The sequence below is a fragment of the Camelina sativa genome, chromosome 1 (assembly GCF_000633955.1).
Source record: "Camelina sativa cultivar DH55 chromosome 1, Cs, whole genome shotgun sequence".
Lineage (NCBI taxonomy): Eukaryota > Viridiplantae > Streptophyta > Magnoliopsida > Brassicales > Brassicaceae > Camelina > Camelina sativa.
The window spans coordinates 19,390,869-19,417,204 of record NC_025685.1 but is presented as its reverse complement, the minus strand read 5'-3'; the positions used below and the strand labels follow the sequence as shown (position 1 = coordinate 19,417,204).

Genomic DNA, 26,336 nt, shown 5'->3' with positions numbered 1-26,336 from the left:
TTTGAGAGAAAACCACCCAAAGAATTTGTTTGAAACCACCTTACTAAAAAGCCTTACCCTTGAAACCGATTGAGCTTGATTCACCTTCCATTTGCAAGAATTCGCCAAACACTTAATTGAATGTGAAAGAGATGTTCCTTATCTTTAGTTGGAGGTTGAGCTAGATCGATGCATGGTAATAAGCATAGAAAAATATTTGTAAGTATGTTGATTGATCTTAGCACCATTAAACTATCTTTAAGGACTATAGCTTGAATCTTTCGGTTAGCATCTTAAGGTTATGAGTCCCCACTTTCAAACCGTACCCTCTTACTTCCTTGCTAGAGGACTAGCAAGATTTAAGTTTGGGGGTCTGATAACTCTCTAATTTACATGTTTTTAGCATCCTTTTTTGTCCATATTTTGCATTGTTCATACCTCTAACTTAGCATTTTTAGGTCATTTACTGTAGGAATTCACTTTTAGAGCATTTAGGGTGTTGCATTTCTGCATTTGCATATTTTGGATGAAAACAGGTGCTAAAGAGCCAAAAATGGGGAAAAACAAGGACAACTCGAGCATGTACCCGAAGGAGCCATCGAGCTGCAAGAACAAGTCCGAACCCCAACACGATCGAGGAGGATCCAAGAGCATGAAGAGCAACCCGAAGATCCACCCGAGGAGTAACCCGACTTCACCTTCGTGTACCCCATCGAGTAGATCATCGGGCAGGTCTGGGAAGCTAGGTCAAATGGGTTTCCATATATAAACCCCCTCTTCCCCTAGCTTGCAAAGGAGCACGCCGCAGACCCTCAAACCAGAGAGCGAGAGCCTTTGTGAGAGAACTGAGCGACTCAACATTTTTCTTCTTGTTTTGCATTTTTATTTTGTAGTTTTGTTAGATTTCTATCCTTTACTTTCTCTACTCTACTCTATCTTTTAATACAATGTCATTTTCATTCATTTTGATTGCTTTGTTATTCGCTTCTATGTCCGAGTAGTGTAGTAAATTTTGTAGGGATGGGATAGATGATTTTGTGTGCTTGATCGGTTAGGATGCTTTAGTTGATTGTAAATGATTGATAGATTTCCTTCTAGATTGGTGCTATTAATGTTGTCAACAGACCGAAAGGTTTAGATTAGATCTAGGGCGTTTACAAATGCTACAGGCCGAAAGGAGTAGATAAAATGCTTGATTTAGCCAATGCTAGAGGTTTACTTAACTCTGAGTAACAAAATTAGATGAGTTTAAGTCTACTGACAATAATGAATCGTTCTTAATGCCTGCTTGTTCATATTGCTAGTGCGACAGTGTGGTAATGTGTTCAAGGTTGATTGTTGCTAGTGCGAAAGTGTGGTGACAAGGTCTTAGAGGTTCATTGTCTAGGAAATAATTGCTTGAGGCATGTAAGGCATCCGTACTGGTCTAGAACACTTAGGATTCGATTACCCCCATCCTTAGGAACTTTCGTATTTTATTTATTTGCATTTCTTTCACTTACTTGACTACTTACCCGATCAGGTACACGATAACCTGTATCGAGTAATACCTCGAGCTGTTCAAATCTCACTTGCATACTCGATCACCCCACTCGATCATGTACTCGATTGCTTGCATCGAGTGCTTAGGTCGTGTGGTTTACTTGTTTATATTCTTTTACTTTGTTTATTTTAGGAATCGTTAGAACCAAAACCCTAATTGCTTGGCTTGACTTGCATTGTTCTGATCATATCCTTCCTGCTAGCAATACACAACCATTTGGATTGATAACCCTTTGTACGACAACTGCATAGGGGATTGATATCCTGGGTGAAAACCTGTCTATCAAGGTGGATGACACTTCTTCTTCCATTTTTCCTGAAAACAAATCAAAGATCCAACAACTAAATAGTTCCAAAAACACCAAAATAAAAAAAGATCTGGAAAAATATGAAAACAAATCCAAAAATTCTGGGATCAATTTTCACAAATACTAGACGCCTTACTGGGTCGAAAACAGTTGATTTCGTAATTTTTGAAAAAGTAGAACATTTTATAATATTCTTGCAAGATGGATGAAAAATCTGGAAAAACAGAGAGTGACGATTGCAATTTCAAAACCTGGTTGCAAAGTGGCACTGATACCACATGATAGACTTCTGGATGAGGATCTATGCCCAAGAACACAATTTGCAAGGTCTTTAAGAGGGAAGGACGGAATGATGATGAAGAATGGATGGAAGATGCAGTGGAATGGAGAGATGAACGGCGGAGAAGGTGAAGAGGTGGAATTGCAGCGGATTTTAAGGGGAACGAAGTGTACTTCTAAGAGAGATGGAGATCTCTTAGACTACAAGGCTTGATTACAACTTAGATATGAAACATTAAGAAGTAAACAAGTTGAGAAGATACTACACACTTCTCAGATCAAACAAGTAAAAAAAAAGGTTTTTGATTGAAATGTTTGATGAGAAACAAATGAGAAACAAATGAGAACTACAAGGAGTTTAAATAGAAGAAGGGGGGACGAAGGAGAGGAGGAGAGAAGAGAAAAATCATGCAAGAGCATTAACAAGGTCAAACTCATGCACAATGTCTAGAAAATTACAAAAGCAATAAATGCAACGTTTGAATAAAGAAATAGAAAATGGACCAAGGCAAATTGGCTTTGGACCATGAAATGGGGTGAAAAAGGGGCATTGAATGTCACTTAAGCCTCATTAAAAACCTTGCCAAGAAAACTCAATGGGACAAAACTTAACAAGGGAAAAAAGAGTGCCTAAGCAACACTTAACCCTTCATCGAACACCCTAAGCCTTCTCTTCTTGCTTCTTGTTAGCTCTCTAAGTAGACCATTGATGGCTTGGTTGAACCTCCTGGATTTTGACCTTGTTAGAGGACCCACTGGAACGATCAATGCTTCCTCCGATGCTTCCGTTGATACAAGCTGCTCCTCCGATGCTTCCTCTGGTACAAGCTGCTTCTCTGATGCTTTCTCATGCTCAAGCTGCTCCTCAAGTCCGTGTGGTTTGGTTGAGCTGTCCATGGCTCATCAAGCAACAACCGGAGGAACATCATTCATAGAGTACAACCTCTGAAAGTAAGCCACAACAAGATCCTCAAGGTTTGAAGCACCCGAAATCGAGACATTATTCTTGTTTTTCAGCATACCAATACAATTTCTCCTTCTTCGTATAACAGTAGCAGTGTGAAAATAAGTTGTATTTCTATCTCCATGCACTATCCACTTATCTCGAGACTTTTAAAATCAAATCAACTCCTCCTTTTCAAAAACTTCTTCAAACTCTTTCAACATCTCCTCTTCCTCACGCAACATTTCATCCGTCTGCGTGACCTCCAACCTATCTTGAATATCTTTGATCTTATTCATTAATAGTTCCTTCCTCTTCTGGACATCTCTGAACACATCACGATTCCATTTTTTAAGTGTGACCTGTAAGGCCTTCAAAGCCTCTGGCGTTTTGAGTTGCACATCCCATGATGCGACCAAAAGGTCTTTGAAGCTAGGATGCTTCAGCCATGCTACTTCAAACCAAAATGGCCATCTACTAGCATTCCTCACCACTTCAGGAAATAGTTGGAGATATAACGGAGCATGATCCGACGCCAAAAAAGGTAGGTGTGTCGCACTAGCATCTTGCCACTTCAATCTATAATGAGCACAACACAGGACTCTATCCAGTCTCTTAGCAATAAAATAATTCTCAGTTCTCTCTCTCCGCCAAATAAATTTATTGCCTCGAAAACCCATGTCAATCAACGATAGACTTTGAGTCCAATCCCCAAAAGCCAAAGAATCAGGGGATAACCTTCCATTTCTTCCTACCTTTCATCAATACGAACTATAGTGTTGAAATCTCCACCAACCACTATAGGACCTTCTAAAGCTTCGATAACTTCTCGTAACTTATCCCATAAACCTGCTAGTCTACTCACCAATGGTGCCGCGTAGCCAACAACCAAGTTCAAGCATTCAGTACTATTTTGTACCTTTGTCACTATATACTGCTCGGACGACTCTATGACTGTAATTTCACCAATGTCAGACCGCCAAAGAAACCACAGACCACCACTTTGCCCAACAGCATCAACCCAAAAAGAATTTTCGAAACCCAAACCATGACAAATCCAACTCGCATTCTCTCCTCCAACATGCGTTTCAAATAGAGCAAGGATATCCGTTTTGGATTTTTTCATTAGATATCGAATTGCTCTCCTAAAAGCGGGTTTATCCGCCCCGGCAGCTCCATAATAGACAATTCATCAGAATTTGCAGACAAACCTTCACAACTACCGGGGCAGCGTATCATTGTTCCCCCCCTCGACCTTCATCGCTCACCGTCCCTATCCACTGCTTTGTATCCTCTCTGATCATCAGGAAGCATAGTTTTTCCGCTCAAGACCTGCCCGCTCATTCGATCTCCACTATTACTGAAAAACACTCCTCCCAATCGACCCAAACAGTCTGATTTCACTCTCAAACGTTTGCCACTCGTGAACAGAAGCTCCTCACCTTTGGTTGGTCTAAAAACCAATCCTCTGTTGGGCTTCTGGACAAACATTTGTTTATGCTTCAGCCCATTATTATTGGGTCCTGGCTTCGTACCGGGCTTCATAACCTTAGGCCCAAAAAACTTATTTCCATTTCCCTTGTGTGCTGGTCCACGAGGTCGCGTCTCTTTTGCTTGAGACACACAACCCACATTTAAACTAAGATTTGAGGGAATCTGATTCTCCTTTTTCACTCCGGCAATCTTGGGACTCTCCCATAAATCATGAGATACTAGCAAATCTTCCACCCTTCCAAAACGGTTAGATGTTTTCAAATCTTGCCTTCTGGTAATATCCCACAAATTTCGTTCCGGATCTCTACTCATCCTACCTGCGGTGAACACCATCGGACCTACCCCCGTAGTCGTTCGTCGACCTCATCGTCGGACCTCCGTAAAACCGTCAGTCTTTGTGACTACTGAGCTTGTCCCCTTCTCACCTACCGGATCTGTGACCACCATACCAATCTCAGCTACCGTATTCGGCTTTCGCTTAGGACATGCATGAACCAAATGACCATATATTCCACACGACGAACAAATATTGGACAATCCCTCAAAAGGGACAAAGTAACGTTCTCCATTAATCAATACTGTCCCTTTCAATGGTCATGATAGATTAACTTCCACACATATTCTGGCAAATCTTTCCCTTTCAAACGACAAAGTAGTCATATCCACCCTCAACGGTTTCCCTAGACCACGAGCAATACTCATAAGTATTGATTCTGTGGTAGTAGTTATACAGGATATTCGTCAGACGTACCCATACAGGCGTCGTCACAATATCATCCCTCAGAGGATCAAAGCTCGGAGACCAGTCTTGCACCATCAAATAATTCCCAAAGATCCTCCATGGACAACCTGTCAACGCCGCTAAATACTCTTCTTCCAACTCAAAACGAATCATGAAGAAATGCCGAAGTAGATCCATGACATGCATCACCCCCTTTGGCTTCCATAATTCCCTCAGTTTCCTTTGCAAAACGGAAATAGGGATAGGCTTTCCCAGCACTTTAACAATCATGCATTTCTTCCACAGTTTGTTCATTGCATCCAGGATCTCATCCCCAATTGTCACCACCAGTTCACCATCCTCACCATTCAGAAACTCCAACCTCACATGTGCCGTCACAAAATCGTCATCCAACACGCTCTCCATCGTTTGTATACCCCCACCAACACTTCCAACTACCTTTTGGACCCACCCCCAAGAGCATCCGGTGGATCTCCTGGTGGTCGACCTTTCTCTCCGATATCCATCATAATCGCCTCTTGTGCCGCCATCTTCTAAGAGCTTAGCAAAAAAAGTTTACTTTTTTCCTAAGACCGTTAGAGTTTAAAAAAAAGGGAGGGATGCAACACGAGGACTTCCCGAGAGGTCACCCATCCTAGTTCTACTCTCGCCCAAGCACGTTTAAGTGGTAATATGTGGATTTTAAAATACAGACAATGGACCTGTAAGTTTTAATAGGTTAATTTTGAGAATGTTTGTTTTAGGGACAATAGCGATGAATCTTCAAAAAAAAAAGTAAGATACATATAAAATAGTCTCTAAAATTAAAATCTAGAATTAAATTTTTATAAGGATATTTAATTTGTTTTTTAAAACACATACAACAACAACCAACCAACCAACAAAAGAACAAAAAAAATTATAATATCTAAGATAAAGTGAAAGACAATGAGAGAATAAAAAATGAGTATTTATAGGATGAGAATTGATGAGAATAACAGTTTAGAATCTAAAAAGTATGAGATTTAATTCTAATTTATTGTGTGTTGAATAAAATTAAGTGGAGAAATATAGTTAATTCAAATTTATTTTAATTTAATTATAATATTAAAGTGTGAGTTGAAATTATATGATTAAAATTGTTTTATGTGTGGTTTAATTGGAAATAAATTTATCAAGAATTAAAAATGAGTATTTATTGGATGCGAAGTGATTAGAGTTACATTTAGAAACTAAAAAGTTTGGGAGTTAATTCTAATTTATTGTATCTTGAATAAAATTAAATGTAGAAATATAGTTAATGCAAATTTATTTTATTTCAGTTTTAATATTTAAGTGTGAGTTAAATGTATCTGATTAAATGTATTTTATTTATCTTTTAATTGAATTTAAATTTTATTTTAGTTTTCTATTAAAGTGTGAGTTAAATTTTTATGATTAAAAGTGTTTTATTATGTATGGTTTAATTGGAAATAATTTTATCATTTTTATATTTATATTAAAGTGTGAAATTAAATTTATATGATTGAATATATTTTATTTGTGGTTTCATTGGAAATAGTTTTTTAGTTTTATATTAAACTGTGAGTTAAATGTCTATGACAAAATGTGTTTTATTTATGGTTTAATTGGAAATATATTTTTTTTATTTTGTTTTAGTTTTAATATTAACGTGTGAGTTAAATGTATATGATTAAATGTTTTTATTTATGGTTCATTGTTTCTTTGCTTTATATTAAAGTGTGAGTTAAATTAAAATTATTGAACTTTTTTAATTGGTGGTTTTATTGGAAATATTTTTTCAGCTTTATATTAAATAGTGAGTTAAATGTACACGACAAAATGTGTTTTACTTGTGGTTTAGTTGAGATTTTTTAAGTTTTATATTAAAGTTTGATTTCAAAGTGTATGATTAAATGTCTTATTTGTGGATTGATTGAAAATATATTATTTTAGTTTTATATTTTAAGTGTGAGTTATATTTTTCTGATTTTTTTTTTTATTAGTAGTTTAATTAATTTTTTTGGTGAATAAGTTTTTTGGACAGCTGTCAGTTCTACATTAGCCACATAGTAAGCGTGTGTGGAAGAAAGTTTTAGGAGATACCCTACTTTATTATATTAGAAAGTCCTTCGTGTTGTAATTTATGTAGATTCGATCCCTAAATATTATTACATATGTAACTGTGCATTTGCGATTTATTATGGTTAATACTTTTATAAAACTAACAAAATATCGTAAACAACTGAAGAGAACATTACTCTCTTTGCTTTACACTTTCATTGGTTTACTAAATTATCATGGATCAAATTGAGGTTTCACCTATTTTAGTCATTTAGATGATATCTTATTTAAAATAGTAAATCAGTTCAGTTTTGACTATTGTGTACTTTTGCTAACTATATTAAAATGGTAGTTTCAGTTATTTGACGAAAGTATCTCATAAGCTTATAATAACACTTTTTAAGAATTTGGGTATTATTTTCTAGAATATAACGATTTTCAAGAAAAATGTTATTATTGAAGTATTATCTTTTGGTTAATTACTAGATAGAGACTTTTTTCAATGGCATTTACATTTTTTCGCATTTTACCTTAATTATTTTAAATTTTGTCATTTCTTTATATTTAAAGCACATAATTTTATATATTCTGTTTTGGTTTTCTTGATTCCATTTTTTTAATTCCATTATTTGCTAGTTCCATTTTTTATGGTTTAGTATATAATTGGTTATGAAGTCTGTATTTAAAGAAAATAAAAATCATTAAAACCGACATTTTAAAAAGGTTTAAAATGGCAAATCCATAAAATTTAAGTGAAAATGACACATTATAAGATTTAGGTGATAAAATGGTAAAATACATAAGAAACAACCCGACTCGGTTTTTTTTTTCTAAAAATACAATATATAATTAAGCATTCCATACTACTTAATTAAACCAATCCAAACCACAAAAACATCATTTAAACCAGCAATAACCATCTTACACACCAGAAACATACAAATAATACCAAACCAACATATCATTAATACAATAACATTCCTAACCATTCTATCCAGCAACCTGACATAACTCTAACCAAGGTTCCAACACATAACCATAAATAACCAACAACATACAAATGAGATCCTAGATCATCATCCTCCTCATCGCCTTGATTCCACGTTCACACTTTGCCTTTACTTACACCGCAAACACAAATTGAGATGCATGAGTATTTAATAAACACTCAATGAGGTCATCCTCCCATCTACTGGTCTATACACACAAGCAACTGAGATTCTATTATTAAAGCCAACAACCAAAACACAAACAACACAACAAACCAGGAAAACAAGACTCGGTTAAGTCTGGTGTCGACTGACACTAGGCCAGTGTTGACCGACGCTAATGCGTCACTGGTGTCGTCCGACACTCAACCAACATTGTGTCGACCGATACTAGCTGGTGTCGATCGACACCACCTTCGCAGACATGATCTGCACGAAGCTGAACGACGAACCTCCTTTCCAAACCGCTTCTAAACCGTCCCAAACTCTTGCAAACTTCTCAGGACCTATGGGAACATGAAAATAACCAACCCACACAAGCAAAACACCACAAACACAAAGAAACAGCCAAAACAACATAGATTTCAAGCTTAGATCAGTCATGGTCAAGCACTCACCTCTTTTGCAGGAAGATCTCACTCAACAACGACGAATCCAACACTTAGAAGCCTTCTCCTTCGTTCCTAGCACAAGATCTTCACTCCACAGCAACAGATCTCTCCAGAGCAGCCAAGGATCTCACAAATCTCTCTCAATAACGTTTTCTCCTTCTTCTCTCTGTTTCTCTGTCAAAAACGACTCAAAGGACAAAATAAGTCGAGTTCCCCTTTTAAACTCGAGTTTAGGGCTTCCCCTAAACAAAACACGCAAACTAGACGATTAAAAGCAAACCGATCAAACCGTCTGTAAATGGTGTTGACCGACACCACAAGTGGTGTCGATCGACACCCTAACCAAAATTCCAGAAATTGGTTTGCGGGCGTTACACTTTGACCTCCCCCTTCACGAAAACGTTTTACGAGATCCCCAATGTGAATTGGCATGGCAGGCAGCTGTTTTCCACTGACTTTTTGTTTAGACAGAGTGTTGATCTTTATACATTCTGGGAATTCCATGGCCTGTTACGGTGCATGTCCATGTATCTAATCAACACAACTTACATAACATATTAGATCTCACAAACACCAATGACTTTTCTCATAATCATTGGTTGATCCAAGTCCAATGGTTTTGTAAATCAGCAATTTTCAAATCAGTGCTCTAATGTTCTATTACTATCAGTTTCTCCACAGTTACTCTATGAATAAGCTGATATTCAGGGTCCTGTAATTTAAGTTTAGTATATGATACATGATCTAACACAATATTAGCAAACAAACAATTATCACACAAAATTAAAGCATGGTCTAAGAATGTACCGTACGTTTTCTTAATTGTTTGATCCTCATTAGGTGATTGAAACAGGTTCCCAAGGCATTAATCTTAGAGTCAACAATTGAACAAGGTACCTCAACAAGATTCTGAGCGTAGCAGAAAGATCAGCTTTGTTCCCAGAAGGCAATACCACCAGATCCTTCACGGTGATTCAGAAAGCGATATCTCTTCAAGTTTCTGCTAGCTCTTTTCATCAAGATCAACCCTATGTTGCATGTGCCTTTGAAATACTTGACAATCCTTTCAGCAGCTTGCATGTGTGATACTTTACAATTGTCACTAAAACACTCACAGCTTGCGAGTACATAACAAATGTCTGGTTTGCTAGTACAAAACATCTTCAGACGACTGATCAGCCCATTATACCAGTTACCATTTACACAATCTCTTGAATCATCTTCTAAGATAGATAATTTCCAATTCCCATGGGTGTGGCTTCATCTTCACTTTTTTGTAACTCCCATGCACTGATCAAACCTTTGGCATACGCGCATTGGTATATGAATACCTCAAAACCTTGCAGTTGCTCCAAGTAAATAGTCTTCTGAAAGAAGCCATTCCTAGAAATCCTGCTAACATCCATCTAAGACAGCATGAAGTAATGCACACGGACAATCCCTATCAGATTTCTGATTACCTCGTGTTGAAGTAAAGGTGTTGCATCTATCAAGCTCTCCTTAGAGCTTTGTATGACCACTCATGCCTTGTTCTCCACAACGTGTCCACGTTTGTCTCTTGTCCACTCATGCCTTGTTCTCCACAATTGACTTTGTTCAGCACAATGATTTTATCAGCAAAAGTATGACCTGCAACCACATTTGTAGACCTAGTAGCCACCTCTGTAGCTTCACCCATCTGAGATAGATCACATTGTTGCAGTTTGAATCCATTTGCAAAGCTCTAACTTGCCATGTCATTAACTGCATCCGAACAACTCTGTGTGGTAGCAGCAGACACAACAACTCTGCCCTCCTGAATCCTTTCAGCAGCTTTTCAATGGAAGTGATTCTCACAGTTTCCTGACTGTTGCAGCTTATACTTAACAACAACTAGTTAATGCACTTCTTCTGAGATCATGTCTCTAGGCATCAGAGAAAATTGTTGATTGAGCTCTTTTGCTTTTGGATTGGACGACTTCCATATATAATAGCTATTCCTAGAGCGCCAAGCTTCGACTTAAATATTGTGGTACTCATCAACCACCTAACATCCTTTCTCGGTGAAGGTAACATCTAAACCATCATCACACACCTAACTGCTTCAGCTTCATCTCCAAAAGTGATCTTGTCAGCTAAGCCTGCTCCAAAGTTGTGTAGCCTTCCTTGATTCCCAGTCATGTGTCTTGAACAAGCACTATTAAAGAACCAGTGCTTCAACACAACAATCTGTTGATCATCAACATTTTGAGCAACATATTTTATGTCACGCTTCATGATGTTTACTCGCCAGTATCTTCGAACATCTTTGTGACACTCCTTCAGATGCGTAAGTGGTATAGTACAATCCAGACACTTGAAACATGCAGCTTTGTGGAGGTTCTGACTCGCATAGTAACAATGAAATGTTCAGATCTTCGACACTCCACAGTCTTGCCCCAAATTCTGATCTTGTCCTTGGCATATGAGTTGACTTACATGATTCTTAAAGCTGTAACAATCAACCTTAATATGACCAATCACACCACAATACCAACAACGATGCAGCTTCCCTCTCAGTTGTTCACAATAATCATCTGTTTCGTCTTTTGTACGTTGGACTTAGACACTCGTTTCAACAACATCACCTCTGTTTTGCAGTACTTTTGTTCCACGACCTATGTATTAAATCTTCTGACCATACAAGGACCCATTAACTACACTCTTGAGACCGCTTGAGTTTCCTCATGATTCCTCATACCGCAGTTTGAAATCATAGTACCCTTGTGAGTGATCAGACCCTTGTACAAATATTTTGCTCCTTTACTCAGCTTCTTGTTATTCTTTAGCTGATCCTTAAGGCGTTGTCTCAACATAGAAGAAATGAATTTCTCCTCAGACAACAATTTCTCAAGAGTGAAGACTCTACAAAGCAGCTCTTCCTTCTTAGACATTTGATCATAGTTCTCCTTCTTCTGCAGAATATGATCCTTTGACAGAGCGATGACTTGTTTCTCAACAGATAAGCCAACCACATTATCCTTAGGCTTCAACACAGACTTCTGATTCTCATCATCTTCTTTGGCTGAATCAATATCACTGCATGTCAGACAAGATTTTGTATGATCACAGCCTTGACGGTTATAACACTTCAGCAAGCTTCTTCTTTCCAGTGTAGTATATTCTAATTGGAAGTGTCCATAACCTTGATATTCAGAACTCTAAGATTCTTTCTCTGCACCATATCTGGATGATGAAGATTGATAGTGACGTTGTACACCCTTCAGCCTTCTGAACTGCTTCTTGCTCAGTACTTCCTCATTATCTTGAACATACGTCTGAGTTTCTACAGTCTTTAGAGTGAATGATTCCTCAGCCTTCTGATCGTTCTTTCTCATATGCAGTTCATCTATCTGAACTAATTTCACACATGAATCAACCTTCTATTCACCAGACCTTCTTCAGCACTACCACTTCCATACAAGAGGAGCTTAGTTGACTATTGAAATGACAGGATGATGATACATCCGATTTTTCCTTCTTCACCCTTCTGGTTTTCTCAAAGAAGGCTTTCAAAAGATCTCAAGCTTCTTTCGCCGACATACACTCTTACACCATCACGAACATATCCATTGGCAAGCAGCTGAAAATAGTTGATAGCGCTTCAGCGTTCTATTTTCCCTTTAACTTCTCCTCAGTCGTCCATAGCTTACAAGGCTTTATTACAGTTTCTCCTCTCATGTTCGTAAGTGTTCGAAGTGACCATCCATTTTCAACAGCAAACCACGCTTTCATATCACGACTCTGAATCATTTGTCTGATTTGTGCTTTCCAATCATCATAATGCTCAGCATCAAGCATCAGCGGATTGTTCTCATCAACGAAATTTTGTGGATCCTCCATACCTCGTCTCAAGATCTCACCTGTTGAAAAGATAAATAATTCTTTTATCAGGTGTCTTCTCTGATACCAATTCTTAAGGTATAGAGAAATACAACACACTGATTCACACTTGGAATGCGCAAAGCCAACGCTTTTTTGTTCAATCTTATTAAGAAAATTTATCTTTTACAAGGATACAATTTTGTCTCGGCCCTTACTCAACATATTCTACCCAATAGGATTGATCCAGACTAAGAATGAATCTAAGACTATCTCTTTTCTATCTAACACAACACCCTGTGTAGATCTAAGAGAAGAAAACCAACCTTCTCTCTTTTTATCTATAAGAGAATAAAAACAACCCTCTCTCTTTTCTATCTAGACTCTCACCAGTGTAGATCTAAGAGAAAGAAAAACAATTCTCTGCGCACTTAATCATCTCCCTGATTAACGTCCCAGAGAACTGGGAACACACCTTCTAAGCATTATTTTTCTGGCTTCGAAGTTTACAACTGTATCAATATTACCTAGAGTGCTCAAATTGGCTCGTGACCTACTCCTAAAATATATATATATACACGACTTGAGAAACCCTAGAAGGCGAATCTCCAAGTATCAAGAGATAAGGAAACTGCTTGCTCATTAAGCTTATCCTTTCCTTATTTTTTGTAGAGAATATTCTTCATATCTCCAAGTACAATTTCGTCTCTATTTTCAATGACAAGTCAGCAACCTTCTTCGACACATCATCACATCCATTCACGTCATGCCACGTCAGCTCACACATCCATGTCAGCAACTCAAGCGTTTGTGATCTGATGCACTCCTGATTGGCACAACACTCTGTTCGGCACAACGACTTGTTACTCTTAGCGAGTTGTTCCAGAAACTGCATTTACATTAAAGAACCATAAGATTTCTGAAATTCTTTGATCTTCTCCTCGCCGAGATGAAATCAATTATCAACCTGTCGATATCTCTGAAGATAGATAGCAGCGGAATTGTGATATGGTTATGGAGAAGATTATTCCTCTGCCGCCAGACACTGTAGACCAATAGACCATAGCGTGAACTAGCAGTAAACTACGAAGAAATTTATCTACATACATAATATATGATTTCATATAAATAACTTGAGTTAATAAAGTCATCAAATAAGAACTGACATAGATAATTTAGTAGATGAGAAAAAAATATATATAACCAGATGAAAGAATACATTTACCCAATCAACCAAAGCAACTTTAGCAACAAGTTAAACAATAAGAAATGAAGAACTTGGAAGTCATTAGCTGATCATCTGGTCTAACGTATCTTATTGCCTCATTTTCCTCTATCATATCTTCCGATAGATTGCTCATGAATCTGTTAGTTACAATTGTCCTATATATAAACTATATTGCAATTGTTCGTATATAACCATTTGCAATTGCGTAGATAGCTTCAATGTAACAATCCCACGATGCATGTAATGTGTAAGTAAACCTGCTTGGAGACCTGAAAAAAAAAACAGTTGTTTACCTTGCCCGCTTATTCCTCGCGACCCTTCTTCTGATCACGGACATCTAAACTATTCTTCTAACAAGGCCTTGGACGTTTGACAGGTATTATTTTATCAGACACAAGAAAGAAAGAACAAGTACTACAGTATAGTACTATTACTTAGATTAGATTTTTTTTTTTTTTGTAAAATGGACAAATATCTTGAGGGAAAGAAAACAAGAGAAACAATTAACTAGAAAAATATTATATAGTTAGGGTTTTTTGAAGACTCTGCCGGCGATAAGAGCAGCTTCCATGACAATGGAGATGACATCAATCACTTCATCAGCATCGCATTTGTTACCTTTGAACGTCGGTTGCTTCTTCTGGCTAAAATTGTTCATGCAGTTAATGAACTTCTGACTACACTCTTGGCTTAGATAGTCATCTACACATTAATAATAACATATTATATAAGTAAAAGAAATGTAACACTTTTTAGTTATAAGTGGGAGTAGAATTAGAAATAGAGAGAGTCGTTGTTACTATTCTTGGATTGGACACAAGCATCATGGTTCATGCAACAAGAATCAAGACCATCACAAGGTCTCTCACCAGGACATCCACTGTAAAGTAGTCCACAATACTTCCCATACCTCAGAAATGGAGGCACTGTCCAATTTTACAAATTATAATCATGTCTCATGCATACATAAGCGAATTTTTATTACAAAGAAGCAGCTTTGAGATTATGTTACCTGAACAGAACTCTGATTCACATTTCCGGCTACATTCTTTACTCTGCCAAAACAAATCAAGATCATTATAAACCGGACTAAACCAAAGGACATAGCAAGTACCAAAATTCCCGGTTTATACTAGAATATGAAAGCATCATATATGATCGGTTAAGTTTGACTGACCAAGGAAATGGAGGGATGTGTGAGCTGAACACCGACGTTAAGCGCAGAGACGGAGACAGCGAAGAAGAAAAGGAAAGAGAAAAGTATGATCGGAGCCGCCATAGTTGAACTGGAAAGCTCGGAAAGTGAGAAGAATATAACTTTGGTTTTGGTGAAAATGAAATGAGTAAGGAAGAAGGTAGAAGACGAAGAGCCTGTGACTCTGTCTTTGGCTTCTTCTATCTCGTGACTCATATGTTTGGTAATGGCACAATAATGAATGTGATTCTACATATTTACCCCTATCTAATCTAGTGGGTAGTGACCCTTTCGTCGTCACATTTATTTAGTTTTCCTCACACGTAAATTATTAAATCTTGACTCTCGAGCTACCAAAAACAATACAGCTCATGCTCACCATTAAATATAATTATTGGTGGTTTCATTATACAAAATCGCTTAACCGGAGTAAAACCGGTTGGTGGAAGCTAATCATTATTTTTTGTTTTATTTTTTCCTATTGGAAAATGAGATACCTATCCAGATTTTCTATACATCCACATGTATGTATATCTATTTTACGTAACATCCTTGTGCCATAAATAAATAAACATCTGTAATCTCGGTGTTTCAAGTAAGTTTTTTATATGCCACAAAAAAAGCAATAGAACCAAAAAATGTAATAGTCTAGCGTAGTTTGTTTTCGTTTCTTTTTGCAGGTTTCTTTAAATTTGAACGATTTATCTTGATTATATGATTTTTCCTGTGTGTATTTGTCAATGAAACGATACCGTCTTTATCGTCTCATTGTGGTCTTTATAAAGAAGACTTAGACAGAAAAAAAAAAGAAGAAGAACTATATACATAGAGCTCTCAAACAAAGAGACTTTATATCCTCTTATATATGTTGTTGATTGATGTGATGATATTATGTTCAAGTATGTTATATGTTGTTTAGTTAAAAAAATGGAGGAATGTAAAATCATAGATGATATATCAAAACGTTTGCTGATTTATTTGATAATTTTAAAGAAACAGAATTGTTGTTTCTTTTGTAACCGAAGATTAATGGGTTGTTCCAACACATCATTATAGTTAAATCATGTGTCGTCATTGAATTATTTATGATTTATCGTTTTCACGTAATAGAATATTCATAAAATCTAAATATTATAATTATGATTTATAGTTTAAAAATATACGTAAATTTCAAATAAATTAGAGTAATTTGAAGTTTAGAAAACCACCCACATGTAAAGAAGGTAGGGGCAAGATTCTGTTTATGCTTTAACAAAAGTTTCTATTCATGTATTTAGAGAATAAGGTGGCCTGTCACGTTGTAATGGCTAATAAAAAACAGGATCATGTTATACCAAATGCACTTTTACCACGTTAAAGAATAAGACTTTCGAAGTCTAATAGATCATATATAATCATAACTCATAAGAAACGTAGCTAAACAATAGATATATATATATATATATATATATATATATATATATATATATATATGGATAATAATAAGTAATAACATATAATTTAAGCCCAAACATAGCATAAACATCACGGGCCAACAAACAAGACATCAATCACTTGAACAGAAGCATAATTTAAATAATAATGATAGTAACGCCCCGATCCATTGAAGCCCTCAAGAATACTTATGCGTCTCTGTCCCTTTTACATTCCACTGGCATGACCGGAAACCTAGTCCGGTCGGTACAATAGTTGTAGATGGTCCACTTCGAGCGGACCCATTTGAGACGACGCCATTGGTAAGCGTCAAGGTCACGAAATTCCTTTTGGTCCCACCACATGCGGCCTTGGGTGGCACAGTACTTAGCCTCCACAGAAGCTTGGCAACCATCAATGTGGAATCCTTTGTAGGATGCAATGAAAGGTGCATTGGCCCAATTGGTTTTTTCTAAACCGCCTCTCGTGGCCCAATCATCTGCGTTCCAAAGGCTCGAGTAAAGCTTCATCGGTTGGTTGAATGGGAAACGCACTCCTAGATCCTTGGAGTTCTTGAACGTCCGGATTGGTATGTTGTCAACAAAGAATCTGATAAAGAAAATCAAATAGTATATCGGTTATAGTAAACCACGGTTTTGAATACATGACTCTCATAGTCTATTAATTTGAAAACCCCACAACAGAGACTAGTGAGTGAGTCACATAGGCTAGGCTCATTTCAACATTAGAAAGAAAACAAATGAAAAAGCTGAAATGTGTTGAACTTTTTGACTCAAAAGTCTCTCTGTCTAAGATAATCTTACAAGACCCCACTACTTTTGATAAGATCAAGATAGGGCCACGCCCAAGGTTAAGAAAAAAAAAATACCAATAGTTTGAAAATGCACCGAACAATGAAAAAAACAATAAAAAACAGTAGTAGGACCATGTTAAATACTGACAACTTTTCACCATATAATAATATATACGAATAAAATGTGTAATGTAAGTAATGAGAGGATAGAGGTCATTCATACACGATCTGGTACATGTTCCAGAGGATGGAGTAAGTGTGGTAAGCCTTAGATGGATCGAACCAGAGATAGATGCGTTGTTCTCTGTTTCCTTTTCCTCCTGTGAACACATTCGTCTGCAATATTGCTGGTTGTCCTGTCCTGTTCCCAAGAAACTCGAAGTCTATCTCGTCATGCTCGTTGTTGGTCGATGACAGCTTCACACATTCATACAAATTAATAATTAATTATTTTGAAGGTTGAGATTTGTGTATTAATTAGATTAGTAGGGAAAGAAACTCACATAGAAAGCTGTGACGACTCCAGCTGTGTCACCAGCCGGAAGCTTTATGTGCATACTGAAATGTCCAAACAAATATGACCCTTTTGATTGAAACCCTGTCCCTGTTTTTTTCAATACACAAGTAACTAAGTTAGTGAGTGAGTGTACCAAAGATCTTGGGGCCTAAGGTGAATGACAAAAACAAAATAGATGTTTTATACATTCTACAAAATAAAATTTAAGTACTGTTTTTGTAGAATATTAGAAATTATTAATGATATTTACTTAATCTAATGAAATGAAAATGTAGTTTTAAAAGCAAAAAAAGTAGCACTTAAATATAAAGCTTTTGTTTATGTACCAAATAAAGTTTTAAAAGAACATCAAAACATAGTTTGGTCACTAGATTTTTGGTAATAGTAAATGTACCAGTGTATTTATCGAGGATGAGCTGAAGTTCGGAACCACCTCTGAACTGTTTCTGGTGGTCAAAAGCCCAAGTTGGGACGTAGTTACGGCCAAAGGGTACATCAATGGCCTTACGTGGAGGAATAGCCATCACCATTGTTGAAGCTGCCATTAGAAACAGAGCCATTAGAGCCCATGGAGATGAAGAAACTGCCATGGGTGTGTTTAGAAAAGGATAGAGAGAAAGATGGTGATGATGGTGAGAGAAGCCAAAGGGGGTGTGGGTGGCTTTATATAAGGACGACTTGTTTCTTAGGAGGCTCTCTTCTTTTTTACGATAATTATCATTTTTTTTTATTATAATTTTCTTATTCAAGTTTCTCGGACCTTTCTATTTCATTTTTTATTTATTAAATTTTTTAACAATGGCTTACAACTGTAATATAGACATCATACGTACAGCTATACAGCTTTCACAATCAATTACTTATTTGAACTGTGAAATACATCTTTATGCATTGTTGGGTGAATAGTGAATGTTGATGATTCAATTTTGTGGTGAGATTTTTCATTTTTGTTGCACAAAACTAAACAACTCTTCAATTTTATTTATGATAACTAAACAACTCTTTATAAATTGTCCCACTCTTTATATAAACATTTTACTTGGTATTTGGTATCTAAATCAGACGAATGTTAGATTTTCAATAAACTTGTCCTTCTATATAAGTTTAATACTCTTGTTTTGAGAAGATATCTTGGTCAAATCAAATTATCATAGGTAAGTAATGAACTTTTTTTTATATAACCTTTATCGGTTGATCCAGTCAAATTTTCTTGCCCAAAAAAAAAAGATCCAGTCAAATTCTAGGAACGCACCAAAGTATTTCAAAAATGGATTTTTTTATGATATGATAATTGATAAGTAACGAACTTAAATACAATGAATTGATTTTATTAGTAACAAATGTATAGATACTTATCGTGTCAGATAATCTCTATTGGGAACCAACCAAAAAAAACTATTATAACTAGCTAAATAGTTTTTAAAAAAATGTTTTGGCTAACATCAAAGTAGAAATTTTTCCAACATCTTAGGGCATCATTAATGGGAGAATTTTTTTTGTGTGTTCTTAGATTAAATATATAGTGAAAATAATGTTAGATCAGTTGTTAAGATCATAGGTAAAAAAAATGGGAGAACTAATTATGGTATTCTTAGAATAAAGATATAGTGAAATAATGTAAGATCAGTAGTTAAGATCTTTTGTTAAAAAGCTAGTTATTGGGAGAACATGTTTAAGATCATAAGATTTAATAATATAATATTCATAAACATTTTACAAATTATAAAAACTTATAAAATAACATTTAAATTGCTTACTTATAAACTTGTAAATAAAATGTAAAAAAACAAACAAACATATTACTTAATTAATTATAGCAGATAAACATCTTATTTAATGAATAAATAGTTTAATGTCCAAATTTATTCTATATAAGCTCTATCAAATCCTCCTTTAATTTCTGATGTGCTTGTCTATCACAAATTATTGTATGGCCATCACCTAAACCCTCAAGATTTGAAGGCATATTGTATGGCGGTGAATATGGCGAGAACGAAGTTTTCGCCGTTTTGGAGAGAAAGACAAATCTTAGACTCGATTTCAAAGAAGGATGAAAGAAATGAATATTTTTCTTTATCTCCAAAATGTCTCGACCAATCAGAATAGAGGAAAGAAAGGAGAACTGGGCTTTAGATCAGTTATATTTCAAAACCAAAATTATTGATCTAAACCCACTATTCTTTTTTTTATTAATAGAATTGGACTAAGAACATACCAATAGTTATGCCGTTAATGATGGACTTATGGTGTTCTAAACTGTTGTTACTATTACCATGGCTTTGCATCAGGTAGAACTGTTTCTATCCGGAACCAAAAGAGAAGTACTATAGCTAGCTTAATAATTTTAAACAATTTTGGCCTATATCAAGGTGTGGAATAAATTTTCAACATCTTATGGTATTCCAACACTACTATCAAAATATTAGAAGATTACAAAGCAATAATGTAAAACTTTGTCATACATAGAAGAAAAATAATGACTATTTGTGGAACATATCCAAGCATAATAATAGAATTGGTAAAAAGTACATTAAAAAAAGGATTATTAAAATGTAATTGTCGGACACCATAAGGGTGGCTCCATGTGTCCTCCCTACAGTCCTACACTATGCGTTTACGGTTATACCTCCACTTCTCTCCTTTATCTCTCTCACTTCATTTATACTATATTTTTAGTTTAAGGTAATTTAATAATAATAATAATACATTATGATTTCAGTAGTTAAACTTTAATGTCGGAGTAAATTGCCACTTTTTGTGTGCCCAAGTTCTCTCTCCGCCAATTTTGGTCCAAGACTTTTTGACATATGTATATTTTTGTATTATTTATTATTTATAATATTTAAAGCCAAAACTTATTTTTAAGAGTCCGACCTATGCAGGCTCTATCCTCACTAGTATAGTCTTTTCTTTTCTTTTTACATTAACGGAACTATTATTAAACCACATGAACAAATCCGTTGAACCGGATAGCAATAAACCAGAGACATCACATAAACAAACTACTGTATTCCAACAAAAAAAAAACAGAAAAAAGAGAGGTTTGCAAAATTACTTTCCTCTCTCTACATTACCATAAATAGCTGGCTAGACATCGTCAAAAAATGATTAACATCGAACAGATCCTACCAAACTATCATCACTTAGTTTAGTTGCTTGTTAAAGTTTGGCATCTTAGACATTGCAAGAGGAGACTTCAAATGTGGCTATTGAATCCGTTTAATTTGCCAGACTGTTATAGGTCGAAAATCTTGATTTTGGTTCGAGTAGATGAGACTTGAAAAGTCGCCCAAACAAAAATACCAAACTAGATTTCTTACTTTTTATTTTATATTTAGTACTTTATCATAGAATGATTGGTTGTGATACAGTGGTATAAACACTTGTAAGTTTTAGTGATATCAAATGTTGGCTATATATAGTTTTGTTAGTTCTTATTGTAAAAATTTGAGCCGTTGGTACATTAAACAAACTTGTGAATTTTATAAAATTTCTAAGAAATAGTGAATCTATGTATAAAATAAACCAATAGACCACTAGTATTCATTAATATATGTATGATATAAATCAGTAAATTTATGAGTGAAATGTGGCATTAAGCATATGAAGATCCAGAGCCTCCCGATTATAACACATAATTTTGAATCCAGAAAATTATTTTATATATATATATATATATATATATATCTAGAAAGTTATAGATGGTCATGTTGGATACACTTTGATGACTTAAGAGCCCAAAATATCCTTACAATGGAGTGATAAGGACAAGATAGACTCAAATAATCCTATTAGAATTAAGAGTTATCTAGTTCTCCTAGAAATAGGAAAGGAAAAGCCCTATATATATCAATTGTTGAGTTGACAATGATATGAAAGAAGAGTGCTTTATTATTTAGTTTTGAGTTATTTTCTAAGCAATAATAAAGAGTGATTCTTATAAAAGCAAAGTCTTACATCTTATAGGTCATTTACAACAAAACAAAATACACACACATATATATATATATATATATATATATATATATTGTTATATGAAATATTAGGACTCAAAATTATTAAAATTCTAGTATACTAAACATTAAAGATAGATGTAACCTTTATACTACACAAAATATTCAAAAAGTATAAAATCAAATAGTATCATAAATAACGACAATTAGGAAAAAAACGTCAATTTCAAAAATATTCCTTTTTTTTTTGAACAAACAGATGCTTTATTCATATCAAATCAAAGCAAATACAGAAAGATTCAGAGATCTCAAGGTTTTAAAAGATACAAAGGTTACAAATATGGGTATTCCCATAAGCCAAAAAAAATAGATAGGATACATCGAGATAGGATCCGTGAGAGCAGTGAACCAATCACTAGATAGCGGCATGGGACATAAGAGATCACGGTAGCTCGAAAGATCACCCTCGAGAAAATTGATGAGTGACAGGATAGTAATGGTCGAGCGATCTTGTGACGTTAGAAGTAGAACCATAGCCAAGAAAACCACCAGATTGAGGAGCATTAACATGAGCAGAGCATTGGCAAAGATTCTGTTAGACCAAGGTTTGATGGTCCAGGGTCGGATGCTTTAACATCTAAAGTGGAGGGTCAGGGTCAGATTGGTTGCGCCATAAATAACTTCGATAGCGATCATAACGAGTGATGTAGATGGTGCTGAAGAAAGCTTGCTTGAAGTCGTAAGATGTAAGAGCTAAGTTCCAGGGCATAAGACCATTCTGCTTCAAGACTCTAACAGCAGACCATACTAGTGAATCAAGAGATAAAAGGTGCCAAAGAATATAGCAATACCGTAACAATACAAGTGGGTTCTATCTCACTTGGTATCGTCGGCCAAAGAGATTAAGAATACCACACAAAGCATGTAAACGGTTTGACAGAGAGGAATCGGAAAAAGTATAGGCTTGGTCTATTTAGTTTCTAGTATCACATACAAGGTGAAAATGATGGTATAAGGGTGACATCTGAAGGCGCTAGATGGGGTTGGATTTAGAACACAATGAAACTTCAAGGTGTTATAACCAAACCACACAGCTAGACGAAGATCAGAAACCAGGGTTCTTACATAATACTCTCGACACCGAAGCAGTCTAGATAATTGAAGTCCCAGATGGAGTCTTCGGCCAACGAGATTAAACTAAACAACTAGACAAATGCTATGGATTGACATAGAGATAGATATTGGACCTGGACTTTTGGAATTTTGGCTTGACTACTTGGCTGAAGAGTAGCAACACCATTTATTTAAAACAATGTATATAAAGTCATAACTTATCAGTTTAAATTTCAGTTAAAATTGAAAATGTACACCAAAACAACAAAAGTAAATGGTAATATTAATCAACAAATTTGTAAGGCCGCTTAGATTTGTTTAGAAAATGATTCTGACCACATAAAATTAAGACTTTCGAATCCAACTCCGTTGAATAACAAAAAAAAAAAAGACAAACTCCAACACGTAAAAGATGATTTCAAGATTTTATTTAGCGTTTAGGCGATCTTGCTATAAAATTAGTATTACATCACATATAAATGTCTATCGTAATTTATTATCTCATGATGTAGAAGAAAATAAAATTTAAAAGCCATTGATCGACCTATAAAACCTCAAGGAGTGAAACCCATGATAATAAGGTTGTAAGGGGTTTAGAACTTTTCAAGGACTGTGGTACTTGATAGTGCCCGCTACCAAAAAACCTCAAAAATACTATTCTCATTACCAAACCGGCTGCAGAATGGATTAAACCGCTTTATCCTTATCACAATGTTATTGCATACGTAGACATATGCTGTAATACATATGTTTCAATGTGTAAGTCTGCATAAATGAGATAAGACATGATGTTTATACGGACGCATATATCTGATATAATAAATAGGATTGTTTTACTATGTATTACATAGATCAAAGACGCCAATATATATGCAAATATATATCATTATGTTCTTCTAACGAATCTACGGATCTACCGTTTCATATATGCATGTAAATGATATTGCGCCACTAAAAGCTCTATACGTAATGAGATACTTATTAATTGATTAAGATTTGGGGTCTGTTCTTTTTAGTGTCGCTCGATGAGCGATAGCGACAAAAAAAATAGACAAAAACAACATCTTAATCAGTTTAATAGTCGCTGCAACTGGGAAAGGAGTCGCCGTTTCTGTTGTGATGACCGACGGCAACTGTCGCTTGAAATTCCAGCGACTCCGCTTTCACCTCCGCAACAATTTTCTCTCACTCTAGCGACTAGTCCGTCATTGTCTATTGGGCTGTATCTGTTGGGTTTGTTTGTGTTAGGCTAAAGTCTATTACTTGTTAATGACGGTTGTAATATCTTGTGTTGTAACCCTAGAAGTCGTGTGTATATAAACGACATTATGAACAATGAATAAAGGCAAGCAAGTTCGATATCCAATTCTACATCGTATCAGAGCTTAAGATCAAAATTTCTCATTCATAAATTGTTCTTCTTCTTTGTTAGTCGATATTTTCGATATTTGTCTTTTCTCTAGTTGAGAATTTGGTGTTATTCGGAGATGTCAAGTGACGAAAGTAAAACAGCTGCTACGACTCTTGTTTCGCAAACGGTGGCGGTGTCGCCGTATTTGTTGTCAAATTCTGACAATCCCGGAACGTCTATCTCCTCTATTACTTTGAATGGAGATAACTACAACGAGTGGTCAGAGGAGATGTTGAACGCTCTGCATGCGAAGCGGAAGACAGGCTTCATCAACGACACGATTCCGCAACCTCCTCTCGATGATCCTGATTATGAAAACTGGAAGACAGTTAACTCGATGATTGTGGGGTGGATCCGTTCGTCGATTACATCAAAGGTGAAGTCCACCGTGACCTTTGTATCTAATGCACATCAATTGTGGGAGGATTTGAAGCAGAGTTTCTCTGTTGGAAATGAAGTTCGTGTCCATCAGATCAAGGCTCAACTTGCTTCGTGTAGACAAGATGGGCAGAGTGTTTTAGACTACTATGCAAAATTGTGTACTTTGTGGGATGAATTGCACACTTACTGTCCTCCTCCGGTATGTTCTTGCGGTGGGTGTTCGTGTGGTGTAACGGCCAAGTTTGTCAAAGAAACAGAGAAAGAGAAGCTTCATCAGTTCTTGTTAGGACTTGATGATGCGCGGTTTGGAGGGTTATGTACGAACTTCGTTGGCAAAACACCCTTGCCTTCTCTTGGTGAAGCGTATTCGAAGGTTATCTGCGAAGAACAACGGTTGTCCTCTGCTTGTGGTCGTGAACAGCTACATGATGCCGTTGGTTTCATGGCTCGACGTGAATCCCATGAACCTTTGTTAGTTAAAGATGCAACGCCTGAATTGGTTGCGTATTTGGGACATTCTGATCATCAAGAAAGTCATAAGCTTGGCTCTTCTTCCATCCTAAAACCCGGAAGCAGGACACTCTGTTCTCACTGTGGGAGAACAGGGCATGACAAACGTGATTATTGGCAGCTTATTGGCTTCCCTGACTGGTGGGAAGAGCATTCCCAGGGTCGAGGCAATGGACGGGGACTGAGAGGAAGAGGATCTGGAACAGGTCGTGGTCGAGGAGCGGTCACAGCCCATGCTACTACTTCCAATCAGTCAGTCTTTCCTGAGTTTTCACAAGATCAGTTGAAGTTGTTGCAGCAGTTGCTTGCTGAAAAAGCAAACAAAGAAAAGCAAGGGACTGGTGGTGGTGATAGATTATCTGGTAAGAAAGCTCTAGGTGATATTATTCTTGATACAGAAGCTTCTCATCATATGACAGGAAATCTCTCTTCTCTTCAACACATTGCAAAGATTTCTCCTTGTTCTGTTGGTTTTGCGGATGGAAGTAACACTTTTGCCTTGTGTGTTGGAAGTTTGCCACTGTCATGCACAATCTCTTTAGAAAATGTCCTTTATGTGCCAAGTTTGAATTGCACATTGATTTCTGTTTCAAAAATTCTAAAGCAAACAAAGTGTGATGCGTGGTTTAGTGATGAATTTTGCGTTTTGCAGGATCGTTCTTCGAAGACTTTGATTGGAAGTGGTGAAGAGCGTGATGGGGTTTACTACTTGAAAGAGGTTGTTTCAGCTAAGATACACAGTGTGAAAGCTGCTGTTGACGACACATTGTGACATCAACGTCTCGGGCATCCTTCGTTTTCTGTGCTTTCCGATTTACCTATGTTTTCTAGTTCCAATAAATTGGCTGGCTCTAGTTCTTGTGACGTTTGTTTTAGAGCCAAGCAGACAAGAGAAGTTTTTAATGATAGTTTTAATAAAGCAGACGACTGTTTTTCTTTGATTCATTGCGATGTTTGGGGACCCTATCGGGTTCCGGCTTCTTGTGGAGGAGTTTATTTTTTAACTATTGTTGATGATTTTTCAAGAGCCA

At 36.1% G+C, this 26,336-nt stretch overlaps 3 protein-coding genes across 3 annotated transcripts; 1 reads left to right on the top strand and 2 right to left on the bottom strand.

Annotated features, from left to right (window-relative positions):
• Positions 14,360–15,446, bottom strand: LOC109124780 (phospholipase A2-alpha). The gene is made up of 4 exons (XM_010414684.2): positions 15,176–15,446; positions 15,011–15,053; positions 14,799–14,924; positions 14,360–14,700 (listed from the first exon to the last, which is right to left on the bottom strand). Exons 1-4 carry the CDS (start codon positions 15,407–15,409, stop codon positions 14,525–14,527), a joined length of 579 nt encoding a protein of 192 aa, XP_010412986.1. The 5' UTR covers positions 15,410–15,446; the 3' UTR covers positions 14,360–14,524.
• Positions 16,668–18,578, bottom strand: LOC104699360 (xyloglucan endotransglucosylase/hydrolase protein 4). Its single transcript, XM_010414678.2, has 4 exons — positions 18,332–18,578; positions 17,924–18,024; positions 17,644–17,837; positions 16,668–17,215 (listed from the first exon to the last, which is right to left on the bottom strand). The coding sequence occupies exons 1-4, from the start codon at positions 18,525–18,527 to the stop codon at positions 16,816–16,818; spliced, it is 891 nt and encodes a 296-aa protein (XP_010412980.1). The 5' UTR covers positions 18,528–18,578; the 3' UTR covers positions 16,668–16,815.
• Positions 24,491–26,077, top strand: LOC104709792. Its single transcript, XM_010426353.1, has one exon. It carries the CDS (start codon positions 24,491–24,493, stop codon positions 26,075–26,077), a length of 1,587 nt encoding a protein of 528 aa, XP_010424655.1.